The following is a 16,501-nucleotide window of genomic DNA, read 5'->3' on the forward strand; positions in this document are numbered from 1 at the left end:
TCCTACATTTACCCAACCTCCCCCCCCACCCCCCCCTTAAGCAAGCTCCCGTGGAAGAAATCAGCGAACAAGACCAATTTGCTAGTAACCTATGAAATTTCGTTCTCTTTCACTCCTCGTCCTGTATTCACCGTCGTTTGACTGCCAATATGAAGTCCAAAGCCCGCATTCACTCGAATTCGAGTGCCCCTGAATGTTGAAGGAGCGTGCCCCAACAACCTTTCAACTTTGCGGGAATCATAGAACACACAACAATGCAAAATTCATCGCGCTCTCATCACTATGGGCAAACTCCCATAAATTGACGTGATCCCATAGATACTGGAGACTTGTACTCTCCCTCTTTTTTTCTTCATCGAATTAGAATCCTGCATGGCAAGCAATATTTTCGTCTCTCTTGATTCTTGAGACAGCTTTCTTCGCTCTCTTTGATATTGGATAGGTGTTGTGCTAGCCTCCGAAACCCTTCGTTAGTTTGTACAAGTCGACGGTGCTCCCCCTGTTCCGTTCTATTTTCGGTGCTCTCAGGACGGTCCTCGTTCACGCCGGCCCCCTTATATCTCTGTGAAATAGCCACGAAGATCAGAGTCCTTGTTCGGCAATCTCGATATGCCTCGCAACACACGAGCTAGGACAGAAGCACCTGCTGTGCCCGAGCTTCCAACCGAATCATTGGAGTGCTTTATGGCTATGCTCGAGGCTCAGGAAGTCATTGACAGTGCGAATGCCAGACCAACTCAAGCTTCGTCGAGGGTAGCGACTCATATGGGTCCACCTCCCAAAGATGGCAAACGCAAGAGACGACAGGGAGAAGAGGACGAGCCTAGTTCCGAAGTTGTTTCTCGGGCAGTCAAAAGCCGAAGAACGACCGCAGCTCCCGCTCGGCGAGCCACGAACAACGCACCGTCCAAGCCAACTGTCGAGGATAGAAACCGGAATAAAGCCAGAGGTGAAAATAGTTGTACGTCGTGGCCCGTCACGAACTAGCCCCTGAACCCTTTTGCTTCCCAATTGAGTCTACAACTGTTTCCCGCATACTTACACTGGTGCTACGTAGTGTTGCCGGGGAAATTGAACGGTCAAAACGTCAACGTCAACGCGGCAAATAGTCGGACCGCGGGGACAGCGACGAGGAATACTATCGGACGGACAAGGCCAGGGCCTAAAGGACAGAAGCGGGCGAGGGACGAAGGAGAAAGCGGTAAGTGAATCTCGTCATATCTTCCTCCAATTGGCGTGGTGGTACTCATGTAAGAATCATACAGGCGAGAATGGCGATAGCGGTATCAATAACCATGCCAATTCTGGTCGGTCGACAAAGCGGACGAAGGTGGCAGCTGGGACCAAATCCAAGGGCACGAAAACGACAAAAAAAAAGGCGGCAGCGGCACCAGCAACGCTCAAGGGGAGGAAGAGGGAGCGAGCAGGTGAAAATATCGGAGAGGAAGGTGACGGTAAGCTTCCAGAACGGCGGCAACAAGCTCCGCACAGCCAGTGATCTGTTCTCCTTACGGTCGACATATGACATGTTGCTGACCAAATTAAACCTTTAGCAGGCGACGACGATGGTGATGCGATCAAGAAGCCGGCTCGCCGGAGAAGAAAGCAGACCAGGAGAGCAAGCGATGTCGGAAAGAAATGCGACTTCTGCCTGAACCATCCGATCGGAAAGGCAATGAATGAAAAGCGTGAGTGCGATTGGGTTAACGGTACTCACATTCTAGAGTGCACCAATTGCGCAAATTACCGCCATGACCATGGTGAAAAGGACCATGTGTGTAATATCTCGGGTAAGGGGGACTTGGAATCACCGGTATGGCGAAGGTATGCGGACAACCACCCGGCAGGCTACGAGATTACCGCTTGCGACAGGTGCGTATCCAAGGGCATCGCGGGCTGCTGCGACGTCGACATGACCTTGGGATACTCTTGCGACCACTGCAAGAGCGCCAAGCTCGACGGATGTCGTGTAAACGGCCAGTTGGTTGAAAAGCGGCCAAACCCTCGACAAGGCGAGCTCCGCTGGTTCCGTCACGCTTGTGATACGTGTCGTAACTTGACGCCAAGCAAGAACCAGCCCGGCTGCAGCTGGCTTCAGGACCGGTTTTCCTGGGACCGGGCATGCCAACGGTGCTCGGCGAATCAACTGACATGCTTGGGTTCCAGCTACGTGGTCGAGCACCCGACGGTGCTGAAGGTGCCAACCGTCTGGAGCGTGACGCACAAGCTGGACGGAGGCTGGTCGGAGCTGCGAGGGTGCACGCCTTGGAGGAAGAGCTGCGTAACCTGCCAGGCGGCCAAGTCGCACTGCCGGGCACTGGGAACTTCGGCCTTGTTTTCGTGCAACCGATGCCTCCAGCTGGGCATCGACTGCCGGGTGGAGCAAGGTGATGGCACGGTGACGTCGGTGTATCCTCAATTTGATCTGAGCCGGGTTGGCTTCGGTAACTTCCTGCCCTTCAAGGCCTGTTCGAAGTGCATTGCGCATGGACGAAACTGCGACCGGCAACGACCATGCGATTCCTGCGTCGACAACGGTGATGAATGTGACGACTACAGCGACAAGACGGCCGGCAACACCAACTGCCTGCCGGGGCGTCTTCCCGGTTGGCCCGGATGCCTCTACTACCTTGGGCTCGGCTACGGACCGAACGGTGTGAACGACGTCAAGGACGGCAGCCGGATGTGCCACTGGATCGGCCCGGCCATTCCGCTATACTCCATGGTTGGCGTTCGCGAGGCGACCGAGACGCACGACGACAACGCCAAAGGAATCCTCGCCGTTGCCGAGGCGCTCGGGAAGGCGGCTCGGCCGACCGGTGTGCCCCCTCACGGCGGGCCAGGCGGAGATTTGGCGCTGCGACCGCCCAGCAGCTTCACGGCCGAAGAGTTGGATGCCATGATCCTGCGCAACTGGGTGGGCCGACCGACGGTGCCCAACCTTCACCCGTCCTACTACGATGCCATCGAGGAAGCGGAGAGGGTGAGGGCCAGGTTGCGCGGCGGCGCGAGACTGGGGCAGCCAAGACCGAATCGAAACAGGAGCAGGGGCCAAAGCCAGGCGACGGCGGCAGGATCTGCGACGAGGAGCCAAGACAGCGGTCGTGTGATTGAGATTGAAGACGACATCGAGAGTGACGACGACGGTGACGACGATGACGACGACGACGACGGCGGCGCCGGCGGCGAGGATGACGGTGACGGTGACGCCAACGTGCTAGACATGGTCGAGGAGGAGGACATCTATGACGCCACGCCCCCTCCTGAACCGAGAGCCAATGCTCGAGGTGTAGTCGAGGCCGAGTACGGGCAACCGGTGGAACGGATGTATGGTGTCGGCCCTGCTTTTCAAGTCCACGAACCGATGAGGCCGATTCTCAACCCCCCCTCGCTATACATGGGCCCCTTCCAGCAGGCCCATGATGGCTCGACGCTAGGATACTATCCGCTCGACACCGGCATCGGCACGGGGCTCGATACGGGGCTCGATGCGGTGCTCAACGCGGCCCTCAATCCGGGCCTCGATCCGGCACAGGGACAGTTGCCAGGGGTGTCGACCTGGCCAACTGCGTGGGGCGCATACGAACAGTTCGGTGGCCTGCCACACGGCATTTTTGACGCGCAGAACACCATGACCATCGATCCTGCCATAGGTTATGGTGCTGGAAACAATGCGGCACTGGGGGTCCATCCATCGGGGATGATCCCTCCAGCAGTCGAGCAAGCGGTTTCCCGCGAGCTACCGACGACGGATGCATTCAATCCTTCCGAATGGTTCCACTCGGACACGAGCCTCTATGCCCGCAGCAGTTCCGAGGCCCGCAAAGCAAAGCAGACGTCGAGCGAAGATGACGCTTCAGGGGAGGTGCTGGAAGCCGGCGAGCTCGACACCATCGTTCGGCAGCAGCAGGAAGCCAGGCGTCGAGGAAATACCAATACCGGGAGGAGAAGATGACGAAAATCAAGTATTCCGCAGCTGGCCCCTCTGAGTTTGACGTGTATTTTTCTTGGCTTTTTTCCACTTTCTTCATGGAGTTGTATGCGATATCGAAGGTGGATGGAACTTGAAGCCAGCCTTGGGTGTCTTTGCTCGGAGGCGGTCTGATTTAGTGGCGTACTACGACTGTTGGAGTTGGGAGGAGCCAGGCAAGGCCTCAACATATTTATTTCTTTTGGGGGAACGGGTCATCGCTTTATCATTAGAGATTTTTGCAAAACCAAAAAAAAACCATGGCAGAAAAATTAGAGATAGTCACGCCTAAGCTGGCGGCATTTTGGGATAATAATATGACGAGATTTGATTACGATCGATGACGATCAACGACGATTGACGATAATTGACGATGATAATAAAATTGTACGCCTGGCCGTCTGATCGGCGTATCAGGCAGGCAGCAAGTATCACGAGCAAACGTGGCACAACGGTCGAGGGTTCACTTGACTGTCGGGACGGAATAGCCTCGTTAGGCAGAATGCCGTGGAGCCTGGCAAGCGAATTGATGAGCTGACCAACATCATCAACCACTGGCCGGGCGGAAAGGATATCCCCGCAGTTTTGTTCCTTTGGCTCGCTTCACTGCTCTCCAAATCTCATGCAACTCATCACTCATGGCCGAGGGCAGTATCGTCTACTACTGGGACAGACAGCACTACGCCGACTTGACCTAGAGTATCGTCGCCTTCCCGTGAGAGATGACTTCTGACGCTTGCCAGCCAGACTCGCCCCCGCCCGCTTCGGAGGAAGGCGTCCCTCGCACGATTCTACAGTTCAAGAAGTATTTTGCCGATGCTCGCTTCCATCAGACTTTCCAGCTTCCTGCCGATCCCTCTCGTGGTCGTCATGCGCCCTTCGCCGTCAAATATGCCGACTTTGGCTTCCACCAGCGCAGCGGAGCCTCCCAGGAGCAACGGGTAGAAGAGGGGAAGGACGATCGCGACAAGAACGAAGGGGACAAGAAAGAGAAAATGGACGAGGAAGAAAATGTGCTGTTGTTCTTCGGCCCGCTGCTGGCGACGAGGATGTTACACGTCACCAAGGACGCCATGGCCAAGAGACATCACGTTCGCATCGTGAACCTGGACCGGCCCGGTATTGGGGGCACAGACGCAGTGCCGGCCGATAAGCTCCTCGAGACCTGGCGAGGTATGCTCAAGTACCTCGTCAGAACAACAAAGTGCCATTGTCAACTAACCGTCAGCAGACGTCATCCCGGCCCTCTTGCAGCACCTGGGCATTCGCCATGTTTCCATCGTCTGCCAGAGCGGCGGCATCATTTACGCCCTGGATGCTATCTTGCACAACCCGCAGATCCTGCACCCGTCCCGGCCGTACCTCGCCATGGGCGGTCCCTGGGTGCACCCGTCGCACACCTCAGTCTCCACCATGGGCTTCGTCAGTGGCCTGCCCATCTCGCTGCTCGGCCAGACCGACAAGTTGGCCAGCTTCATCAACGCCCGTGTAATTCCCCTCATGGGCTCCAGCATCAACCTCTTCGACAAGGCGAAGCGGTGGGTCCTGGGCGACCTGGTGGCGAACCATCCTCCCGGAGCCGGGAACGACACGGCCGAGGCGCGCTTCGAGGAGAGCTCTACCATGACCATGTTCCAGGCCGTCTTTGCCGAGGGTGTGGTTGGCATCTCGGAGGAGGCGAAACTGCTGCTGCGACGTGTCGACGGCGCCGTGGGCTGGTCCGACTGGGGAGACGTTGACGCTGCGGTGCCACGGCTGGTGCCTGCGCTGAGGGACGCTGGTATCACGGCCCAGCTGCGCGTCGACATCTTCTTCGCCGCCAAGGACAGCATGATCGGAAATGTAGGAAGCAAGGGGCCGTGCTGGCTGGAGGAATGCTTCCGGCGGGAAGAGAGGGGAGGCGGTCATGGGGGGCTCAAGGTGAGTTGCGCAACAATGGAGAGCGCAGAGCACGACACGGTGCTGGATATGCGGTGGGATGCGATGGAGCAGATATTGAAGACCATTGCCGCAAAGGGCCGAGGCAGCGTGTTGTGATGGCCGTCTCCGAGACCACCTCTATTTCCACCATGGCCTGGCGATGGTTACGCGAGCCTCTTGGTACTGTCTTGCGCTCATGATCAAGTCCGCTTCCCGTCGGAGGAGGAGAAATCATGATCAGGCAAGCATTATCTGGCGCCAAGCCAGAGAAGAAGCAAAGCTGGCGGTGACAACCAAGTCACTCGGCTTCGAGCAAGACGCATTCGCAAAATATATGAGTAAAAGCAGGCCTCTTGACGTCCTTGTTGTTCGGAATGACGGGCGAGATCTAGATGTCAAGCAATCTATCCCCTCGTATACTGTAGACGTCGTTTCGCAAATCGGATACCGTAGCCTGGTGAACTGCCGGCGACTTTGCCATCGGAGGGAGGACCTGGTGGAATCAATGATTGAAAATGCAGCACCAAGATACGACGACGGAAGGTTGCCGTCGACCTCGACGAGGAAGCCACAATGCTCGTGACAGACACCCGACCATGTCTCACACCCCCCTCCCTCATCCCCCCCCTCACATCCCCCCTCTCCCAAAAATAAAGATGATGGGAAATGATGATTGCCTGCTCCGCCCCAGGGAAAACAGCGATCTCGACATGATGAAATGTCTGCATATACGATATCTGCAGCGACAGGGCCCTATACTCTCAACTTGTCCATTTCCACTACTTTCGTCGAATATTTCCGACTGACGAGTCTCGCTCGCTCAAACAGTCAACGTGCGCAAACAGGCTCGTTCCCAACCCTCCCCGTAATGATTCTTACTTACTCCTTCAGAGCGGGTTGTCCGCGTGGCACGACAAGTCTCGGTCTGTGCAGACCGCCAAGCGACAGCCATCTAGCAGCCGAACAGCGGTCGAAGGTAGCTGCTTGGCTGGCTCCTGGCCTGATTGATGTCGCCTGCGCTACCAGCGGCGCTTCGTAAAACGCCAAAGTATCGTGTGCAGCCAAGTTTCCCGTCCGATCCATTATTGGAATATTCGATCGTTGCTGCCGATCACCTTTGACCCTTCCACCCCTCCCCCTCCCTTCCTCGTCTCCCTTCCTTCCCTCCCAGAGCCTGGCCGATGGCCAAGGGCGGTTCCAAAGAATAAAAAATATCATCCGCCGCCTACCTCGCTCGATTCGGCGAGCTCGTACGACGTGTCTTTCATCTGGCCAACATCGTCCCGGCATGTGTTTGATCGCCCAGCCGTCTTCCCCGTGTTCGACAGTCTACATGAGGACGCACTTGGAGCAGCACCGGGATGCTCTGTCGCCATCGTCCATGTCCATGGGCTTCGGAGGGCCATTGAGGCCCGAGTTGCCGCCGCTGCCGGTGGAATAGCCCTGCATTTCGCGATTGAACCTCCGAATCTCGCGGACAATGTCGTAGAATGCCTTGTCGACGTTGATGCGGGACTTGGCCGACGTCTCGATGAACTTGCAGTTGAAGGACCTCGCCAGGGCCTCTCCCTCTGCAAAAAAGCCAAGCGTGTTAGTAACCATCGGGCGATTGCATTCAAGAATGGTGCATCAATGATTCATCGTACCCTGTCGGGAGACCTCTCGCTCGCTCTCCAAATCGCATTTGTTGCCGACGACGACCATGGGGAAATAGTCCTTGTCCTTGACTCGTAGAATCTGTTGCTGGAATGTCGTGATTTCCTCGAAGCTCTGGCGGGAGGTGATGGAGTAGACTAGCAAGAAGCCCTCTCCGGTTCGCATGTACTGCTCGCGCATGGCGCTGTACTCTTCCTGACCGGCAGTATCGAGGACATCGAGCAGAGCGACCTCGTCGTCAATGACGCACTGCTTACGGTATGAATCTGCAAGACAATGCCGGTATCAGTCGGCATTCATAGCCATGGCACGTGGGTGGGAGCTAGGCAGAAAGGGAGCGGCGGGCCGCGGCGGACAAACCTTCAATCGTGGGATCATACTCGTCGACGAAGTGGCTTTGGATCAATTGAATGGTCAAGCAAGATTTACCGACACCACCTCCGCCGACGACTACGAGCTTGTACTCTCTCAGAAACTAAAATGGATGAGCATTCGAGGTCAGCAACAAGGTGCGACACGAAGCGTCCACGCCGGGGAGGGGGGGAGGGGGGGTCGAGGTGAAGGGATGGTTGTGCAAGTCATGATTTTACCTTGGTCGATGAAGCCATCGTGGGCGACGTTGTGAAAGCTTGGCGATGGGAGATGCTTCGCGGGGAGGGTATCGTAGGAGGTGGTCAAGGGGTTCAGTTCAAGTCGGGACAAAATCAATCTTGGCTCGCGCAAGAACTGGCTAATGGGGGTCGGCGAATCGGGGGCGCTCTCGAATCCGCTGCAAGGACGAGGAGAGGTCGACGCTGAATGGCAGCCGGGCAAGGAGGGTGCCGAGAAGGGCGGAGCTCGATGAGAGTCGAGCTGTCGTGTCCGTGGAGCAGGGAGAAGGAGAAAAACGAGAATGGTGACAGGTGAGAAGTCGAGCTGCGGAAGTGGGATAGCGGAATCGAGTGGACGAGGAAGAGTGGAAGGCGGGAGTTAAGCTGGGCGGCTGGAGAGAATATGGGGGGGGGGGTGGGCTGTCGTGGCGCCACGGTGATGCCGCTGGCAGCAAGCTACCTACCCAAGGTACCTCCTGCTGGTGTTATCTTCTAGTACAGTACATGTATACAACTACAACCAAACATCCAACCGTCCAAGCAACCGTCCAACCAGCTGTCCAATGGGTTTGGGGAGAACGGCAACTTTGTTTGTGTACGTACCGATTACATGACTGACTCCTATTCAGTTAGCGTACATGCGCACTACAAATACTCGGTGCCGCTCTCTGGGGAGTGGGGGCGACCCAAAACAGAACCTCACAAGCGAGAGGCTAGTCCCAAAACAGCAATTTCCCAGGGACACGGTCGGCACCTCACCAGCCGTGCTTTTTTTTTTTGCCCAGAACCTGTCGGAGCCAGCCAGCACGGTAGGAACTGCAAGTACCTACGGTGTCCCACCGGAGAAGGGGAAGAAAGAAGTCGGCGCCTACCAGAGGGCCAGGGTGGAGGAGAGGGATGGAAACGGTGGTGATGACGAGGCTGGCATGCATGCGCATGCGTGCTTCTTTTGACGGTAGTTTGTCTTTGTTCCGTGCTTTTTCCAACGTCTCCTGGGAACAACATCAACGTCGTCTCCAGTTGGAAGGCTTTCGCTCCTCCAGCACAACACTTGCGGGTCCCGCACTGCTAGTTTTGACAGCAGTATGTAGTTTCAGAGTACTTACGAAGTGCTACTCACTATTACTAGGTTCGATGCTGGTGTTTTGTTATGTGCATGTAAGTATGCAGGAGCTCCAAATGGTACTCACATGTAATTACTCTGCAGGTGTACAGGTACATGCTTAGTCTACTTGCACTTGCATGCAGATGCTCCAAGGGTTCTTGACGGCTCTCTGTTGGTGTACTTGTATGTACAGGCATAGCAAGGACTACATACCTACTAGGGTAGTAAGTTAGTAGTTGTACTTGTACGCTGTATTACTCCCTAAGTACTACCCCGTACAGGTATGAAGGTATTATTCTTTACTGTAATTACTGCACAGTACTGTACTACTTAGGTACAGTCGGTAGTACCTAGTAAGTAATGCGGTACCCCCCACTACTTGCTGTACTTGCACGTAAGTTAGTACGGAGTACTAGGTCCCTTGTATTTACTATTAGGTTAGTACCTGGTAGGCTCCAGATGCACTGTAAGTAATGTAGAAATTGAAGGGAATAATTGGGAGCCAATGCATCTGTGCCCGACCATAGTACGACGTAGGCGTCTGCCAATTAACCTAGACTGCTCCGTACCACACATACATACCTATATAACCACGGTACAATTCAGCACCTGCTTCGCGACATGAGTCCGTACTGCAAGCGCTCGTGTGTTCTGTGCTCGGCTTGCGCGGGTGCAACCGAGTAAGGTGCTGATCGATCGCGGCACGATGGAGTAACGTGTCCCACGAGATGGTCCTCCCTTGAATCCTCGATGCGCATTCCTTGGGGTGTGCGCGCGGGGCGTGTCCGAGGGGCGTCTGGTGGACTTGGCGAGAGTTGAACGGATTTTGGCGGCGCTGAATGGACTTTTGAGAGGCGAGCCACGAAGTAGTTTACTTGTATACTGTAATACGGCCTAGAATGCCTTTCTGCATTCACTGTAACTGCTAATTACCTACTAGGTTCTTGTACATGTGCAGTGCCTGCACGAGAACACGGTAATTGCATTCACAAACAGTTCAAAGAAGTACGGAGTACGGAGTACTAAGTACTTAATTACTGTTACAACTACTGTACTTGCTTTGCTTGTACTTACAGCTACCACGTGCACTTGTTTGTACTTACTCGCAGTATTAATTATCGCACTACCAGGGGCATCGTTCCCGTCAAACGAATACAGAGCATGCACCGTCCACCTACTTACAGCACGCGAAGGAACTCGTTTCGCCAGCGAGTGTTTTTCTCGAGGCCAAGGCCTTTTCTTTCTTTGGCCCATCACCGTTGCAGATGGCAGTGGCAGGAGAGGCGCATGCCTCGACCCGCAAGGAAGCAAGCCGTTACCCCTCGTCCGCTCATCTCTCATCCCGTCTCCTGACCACTGCTCGTCGCGTCACGCCACGCCACCATCGCGTGGGATGAGAAGGGTGCGTGGACAACATTGGTGTGCACGCACACGGCACTGCGCTTAGTGCCGCCGCACGCACTCGCATTACAACAACGACTAGTTTCCATCTCGGCGGCACTCGTTGGATCCCAGTCCAACAACGAGGAGAGTATCGCCAGCATCGCACACGAGTGTGGAGACACGTGCAGGTGCAACTACCTACTCAAGTACACGTGCAATAGGGGACGAACGACGAGGACTCCATCGGCCGGGTCGGAACGGGTCTTCACCATCCCCTCGCCAATGCCCCTCCAAGCGCTGGGGGGGGGTGGCCCGGGGAGAGGGCTGTTGCAATACGAGTTCGCGTCTGCGAACGAGTAATACTAGGTGTCGGTAGGCGGAGTACATGCACTCCATACTCCGTAGGTGCTCGTTCATTCGAACGCCTCGTCAGGGCATTCGCACTCGGCAGACGGCCTGAAGGTGAACTGAACTGCTTACGTATGCACCCACAACTGCCTGCCTGTCTACGTCCTGTCCTGCATGCCGCTTGCTCCATGCCTACAGTACTGATGGCCTACCGACACAGGTAGGTAACCAGACAGGAGGGAGGGGGTGGTGCCCCAACGCAGTCATGGTTTCGTACTACTACGGGGATGCACAGGGACACGGGCCAGCGCTTTGCCTCGCTCCGTATTTCGCTCCATACCTGCTCTCGTGTCTGCATGCTACCAGCACCCCAATATCACAAGCCCGCAGATGGAGGGCGGCATGCATCCGATGCAGCACGCACCACGTGGTCGCCTGATGATGAAGTGGTAACAGCCTTGTCGTTGATGGCCCTGTTGCCTAATGCCGTCCTCGCTCGATCGCCGCCGCCGCCGTTTACTCCTGCTGCTGATGCTGCTACTGATGCTGCTACTGATGCTGCTCGTACAGGCAGGCGAATCGGCAGCCAAATGTTGGCTTTCGGCAACGAGAAACCCATGCTGCTGCGGACGAGTACATTGGCCATGCAGGTCCCCTGGCGCTGCTGCGGCCTGTACGTCCCCGTTTGCGCTCCCGGTCGTATCCTTCAAGAACATCGCCCCTGGATGCATGGTACAATGCACACGGCCGCGTGCTCGTGTTTCCCTCAGGGGTCGTCGTCACATCACACCGGGCGGCGAGCGTTTGCCAGATCGATATCGGACTGGCCAGCGCACCTATGCAGGCTCGGCGTGGTATGGCCCCTCCGCCTCATAGATGCATCCGTCCGTCCTCGTTCAGGTCGGCGTGTCGTCGCACCCGTATTTATCACGGCAAGCCAGCAAGCAACCGGCCAGCCGAGAGAATGCAATGTACTAAGCTTTCAGGCATGTGCACGAGAAGTCGCCCTGGGCGGCCTTGGTCACCGCCACCCTCGCTTGGCTGCTGCCGTTTCGTCGCCACCAGTGTGGATTCGTCTTTTTTTCTCCGTTTTTGACTTTGACGAGCATCACAATCGCCGGCGATCCTACTCATGATGCTGCCTGTGCGGAGAGTCTTTGGCACCAGGTCGGTGCAACTGCAGGCTACCAGCATTGGTGCAATATTCTCCCGCCAAGAGTCGGGCAGCCGGGTTCCTTCCAGAATGGTGCTCTCCACTGCTTCAGTACATCTACGCATATTAATAATACTTGCTTTATTAACTGTACAGTAAGTACTCCATACTTGCATGGACTTGCCTGTACGGAGTACTGTATGTCACGTCCCTCCACTGTCTGTCCGACTCCGCCGTCGTATCGACGGCATGGAACCTGGAACCTATCGACAACGGAGCTCCTCGTCAGGTCAGAACGGACCGAGAATGAGGACATGCACACCAACATGCTGGGACTCGCATGTGCAGCCATGCCAGTGCAGTGCAGCAATTACATCAAATATGACATTCTGCCCGGAGTAGGGAGTACACCTGTGGGAAGCTTGAAAATTGCCTGTTTCATTTCGGCTCTTCACCCGTCACTTGCGATCAATCGACTGTCACACAGGTCCACCCTCTGCCACTGTGTTGGTTGTGTCGGCGGTGGCGGCAATTCACACCCGTCTCGCCCCTGCTGTACCTGTTCGGCCCGTTGGAAACCAGCAGTCGACGCTCTGACGACGGATCTCGAGCACCCTCGAGGGGCATGCACTCGTACGAGATGAGATGAGTACTCCATCCTCATAAATGTATACTGTAGGTGACACTCGTCCCCGTCCGTCCACTCACCGCTAATTACCAGGTGCTGGGTGGTAACGGCCACCACATGCACACATAGCCCATGGCAAGTGCTGGGCCCTGTCAACCTCGGCGACCCGAACCATGCATGCACCTGCTTGTGGGTAGGGGGGGATCTTGAATGCCCCATGCAGCTGATAAACGACGAGTACTACAAGTAGATATTAGAGGTGGTAGGTACGAAAGTTCCATTCACCTACCTACGGAGTACATGTACTCTGCTAACCTAATAAATAGTATTGCTGTGCTGTAGGTGCACCTATCCGTCCGTACTTGTGAACACTCCTGCCTGAACCAGTCTGCGGCGGTGAAATTTTCATCACCACAGCCCTCTGGCATGCTTCCGACCCAACCAACGCAACGAGGGCACGGTTCAATGTCACGCCTGCTGATCGACCTCGTGTGTCTATGAGCGCCGGAACGTGGATGATCGTCATTTCCGCAATGGACCACACAAGAGCATGCTGCTGAGTATTACCATGCACGTACATGCACGTACATGCACGGTAGATACTTGGTACTGACGAAGCTCGGCATATCAGAACACGGCGGCCTTTTTGCCCGTTCGCCAAGCCGACCGCTTCACCGTACACGACGCATAAACAACTCTACATGTACATGTACGGAGCACATGCGTGTGTCATCCATCACTGCCAGGCTTGGGCTATGGCTCCTGCGCCGCCAAATATCAGTTCGGCCATATGGCAGAGACAGGAAACCGTCCGTGGCGCTTCTCCGCTTGTTGGCCGGGTTGGGAGGCCGTTGTCCCCGCTACGGAGTCGTCACGTACATGGCCTATGCGGCCATGCGACGTGGACGGCGTCTCTTCCCGCTCCTTCATGCAGTGCGAACTCATTCCACTTCGGACGGCAGACTGTTTGGAGGAGCCCGCTCCGCCGTGCTACGCATCCTTGTCCGCCACAACGACGTCATCCTCGCCTTCCGTCGCGACGCGCTTGCCCTGGACATTGGTCTCAACTTCGGCAACGAGGCTCTCGAGAAAGGCTTCGTCTCTGCGACCTGACATCAGCACCGGCGTATTCCCTCGGCCGAAAAGGAAGACGGGCCGTTCCTACCTGCCCACGAGAGTGACTGTATTTCGCAGCTCGCCCCAGCGAGGATAGCTGCCAACCTTGACGCCTTTGGGCTCCACCTGGGCTGCCAGATGGGTGAGATAGGCGGCGACCTCACTCTCGGCCAAGGGCGTCGATATCAGTATTCTCGTTATCCCTTTGCCCTCTGGGTCGACGAGCCTGGGAAGTACGTGCGGTTTCAGGCCGTCGAGCAGCGTCACGACTAGGATTCGATGGCGTCTCAGACCATGTACCGTCGCGTTCTTGAACGGACAAACTTACACAACCTGGGCACGCCCGGTAGAATGTGCACGTTCCCGTTCACCACCGAGACGGGAACCCAGAGCTCGTCGTGCGGGAAGATGCACTGCGCGCTCAAGTCCCGAGAGTCGTCGGTTGGCAGTTCAACCATTCTCAGCTTCGCCTTGACGGCGGGGGACTCGGCATCGTCGTAGCTAAACGTTGGCTGCGACGGATGAGGCTTGGATAGCCTTTTCATCCTCTCGAGCGCCTCCTCGTGCAGCTTGAGCGGCAGGTTGAACGCTTTCGCAATCGACTGGTACGTGATGTCGTCGTGCCTGGGAATCGTGAGCACGCATGGCGGGTCCGACGGAGCTCCCGTGGTCCTGCTTACGTCGGACCGATGCCTCCGCTGCATGGACTGTCGTCAGTATCTCGTCTCCTCTTGCCGCCGGTGCAACTGAGCCCCACCTGGTGACGACAAAATCGTAGGAGCCGCTCAGCCGGCGGACTGCCTCGACGATCTCGCCTTCGTCATCCTCGATGACTTCGATGCGCTTCAAGTTCTGCCTCGGCATGAGCAGGTATGGATCGAGAGGGCGTGCGCCCGAGGCAGTGGCGGCGTGACACGTACAATTCCGAGAGAGAAACACCACTTGGCCATGTATGCCGAGTTTGTCTAGCACAGTCATTGCGGGCCCAGCAGGAGGAGCGACCGGAGCGCACGAAACTCACGTCGACAGTCTTGCGATACGTCAGCACGGGCTCCATCTGGCACCGCCGACGGAGGAGGAGGAGGAGGAGGAGGAGGAGGATGAAAGCTATACCTTACCGCCCAAGACCTCGTCCCCAATGACGAGGCAGGCGGCCGTATGAATCATTCGCGCGTTGCGCTCGCCCGAGGGAGCCATTCTCGCAATGGCCGAGGGACCTCGAGGGGAGCGAAGGCTGGACAAGGGCGGCGTCGAGAGATGTCTGGCAATCTGGGACAGCCTCGGGAGCATGGAGGCCTGAAGGTACCTGGGAGGTAATTACGTGCAGGAACTAATGGGGAGCGTGCACATGAGAATACCCGTCAGTGAGTGTGCCGAACGGTTCATGACGAAACCATTCCGAGTTGTATTACCAGGTGCGGTCCTGGCGGAGTACGGTGTATTACTATACGGTGTAGGCTATATTACAGCGATAACACTCGCACACACAGCGAGTGCTAGGTACTGAGTACTTGCTGTAATGTACTTAAGTACGTACTTTTGTGTCCTTTCAAAGGTGTACTTCCTTACTGCAGAGTACTCCGTACAGTACATCACCGTTACAGTACATGTACTTGAGTACGGAGTACTTGAAATCGGTTTACTGCAAGTACAGTACAGTACAGTAAGTATTAAGTACCTAGTACTTAACAGTCCATTCGAGGCGGGGGATGCACTCTCGCTGTGGGGCCTCGACGACAGGCTGATGACTGACCGCTCCGCGAGGACTAGTACAGTAATTACACCTCCTCACGTCCAGGTGTGCATCGCCAGCTGTTTGTCGCTGCGACAAATAGTACTCGTACCTTGGACAACGCAATCAGGTGAGGAGCTTCGATTCAACGCCGTCGAGCTCCCGGTAGTCCAACATCTACATCCTCTCCATCGACCCGACCGTCGGATCCAAATTCCGTCCGAAAATGGTGGGGCAATCCCAACCGTGGCCGCACGCGATTCCGCCGTCGTTGACACACGGCTGTAGGCTTCCGAGTCGAGGTTATTCACATTCTCTGGCGAGACCAAGGAGCACCTCCGGAAGTTTCGCTTGTCGACCTCGCGCGCCAAGGAACCCCAAGCAGTCATCTGTACGTCCTTTCCGCGCCGAGGCGTCGCCGTCCCGAGGCAGGTTGCCGTCACGTCGTGAGCCCCTCCTGACTCGTTCGATGCCTAGATATGATCGACAAGAACACGCACGAGATCCGCCAAGACGAAGACAAGACGGTGTACAAGTCTCTCGAGGAGCTTGCCGAGGATCTACCGGACCACTCCCCACGCTATGTTCTGCTGAGCTACCCCCTCACCATGGTGCGTTCTGCCTCGGCGCTGGGCGGTGCGTTCGTCCTGCACATGGCTCGACTGATGGATCCGATACTAGGCCGACGGCCGGACATCGGTGCCTTACGTCATGCTCTACTACCTTCCCGACACCTGCAACGCCGCCGTCCGAATGCTCTACGCCGGCGCCAAGGAGCTGATGCGGAACACGAGCGAGGTCGGAAGGATTTTCGACATCGAGTCGGTCGACGACCTCGAGCAGCTTCCGACGCGGCTGGCATCCGAGTGAAGTGACAAGCACGCAGGGCACGAAAAGAGG

At 56.3% G+C, this 16,501-nt stretch overlaps 5 protein-coding genes across 5 annotated transcripts; 3 read left to right on the top strand and 2 right to left on the bottom strand.

The window, feature by feature from the left end:
• Positions 1-609: 609 nt before the first annotated feature.
• On the top strand, positions 610-3,955 carry DCS_00398 (uncharacterized protein; the record flags this gene model as incomplete). The annotated part of the gene is made up of 4 exons (XM_040797737.1): positions 610-961; positions 1,058-1,201; positions 1,266-1,454; positions 1,554-3,955. The coding sequence occupies 4 exons, from the start codon at positions 610-612 to the stop codon at positions 3,953-3,955; spliced, it is 3,087 nt and encodes a 1,028-aa protein (XP_040658620.1).
• Positions 3,956-4,692: 737 nt separating this feature from the next.
• Positions 4,693-6,007, top strand: DCS_00399 (uncharacterized protein; the record flags this gene model as incomplete). The annotated part of the gene is made up of 2 exons (XM_040797738.1): positions 4,693-5,143; positions 5,202-6,007. 2 exons carry the CDS (start codon positions 4,693-4,695, stop codon positions 6,005-6,007), a joined length of 1,257 nt encoding a protein of 418 aa, XP_040658621.1.
• A 1,212-nt stretch (positions 6,008-7,219) lies between these two features.
• DCS_00400 (Ras-like protein) lies at positions 7,220-8,154 on the bottom strand (the record flags this gene model as incomplete). Its single annotated transcript, XM_040797739.1, has 4 exons — positions 7,220-7,461; positions 7,537-7,812; positions 7,907-8,021; positions 8,137-8,154. The coding sequence occupies 4 exons, from the start codon at positions 8,152-8,154 to the stop codon at positions 7,220-7,222; spliced, it is 651 nt and encodes a 216-aa protein (XP_040658622.1).
• Positions 8,155-13,743: 5,589 nt separating this feature from the next.
• On the bottom strand, positions 13,744-15,159 carry DCS_00401 (molybdenum cofactor synthesis domain-containing protein; the record flags this gene model as incomplete). The annotated part of the gene is made up of 8 exons (XM_040797740.1): positions 13,744-13,855; positions 13,919-14,138; positions 14,198-14,493; positions 14,550-14,567; positions 14,627-14,721; positions 14,790-14,834; positions 14,891-14,926; positions 14,983-15,159. The coding sequence occupies 8 exons, from the start codon at positions 15,157-15,159 to the stop codon at positions 13,744-13,746; spliced, it is 999 nt and encodes a 332-aa protein (XP_040658623.1).
• A 921-nt stretch (positions 15,160-16,080) lies between these two features.
• DCS_00402 (GMF family protein) lies at positions 16,081-16,471 on the top strand (the record flags this gene model as incomplete). The annotated part of the gene is made up of 2 exons (XM_040797741.1): positions 16,081-16,212; positions 16,283-16,471. The coding sequence occupies 2 exons, from the start codon at positions 16,081-16,083 to the stop codon at positions 16,469-16,471; spliced, it is 321 nt and encodes a 106-aa protein (XP_040658624.1).
• Positions 16,472-16,501: the final 30 nt, after the last annotated feature.

Source organism: Drechmeria coniospora, chromosome 01 (assembly GCF_001625195.1).
Source record: "Drechmeria coniospora strain ARSEF 6962 chromosome 01, whole genome shotgun sequence".
NCBI classification, from domain to species: domain Eukaryota; kingdom Fungi; phylum Ascomycota; class Sordariomycetes; order Hypocreales; family Ophiocordycipitaceae; genus Drechmeria; species Drechmeria coniospora.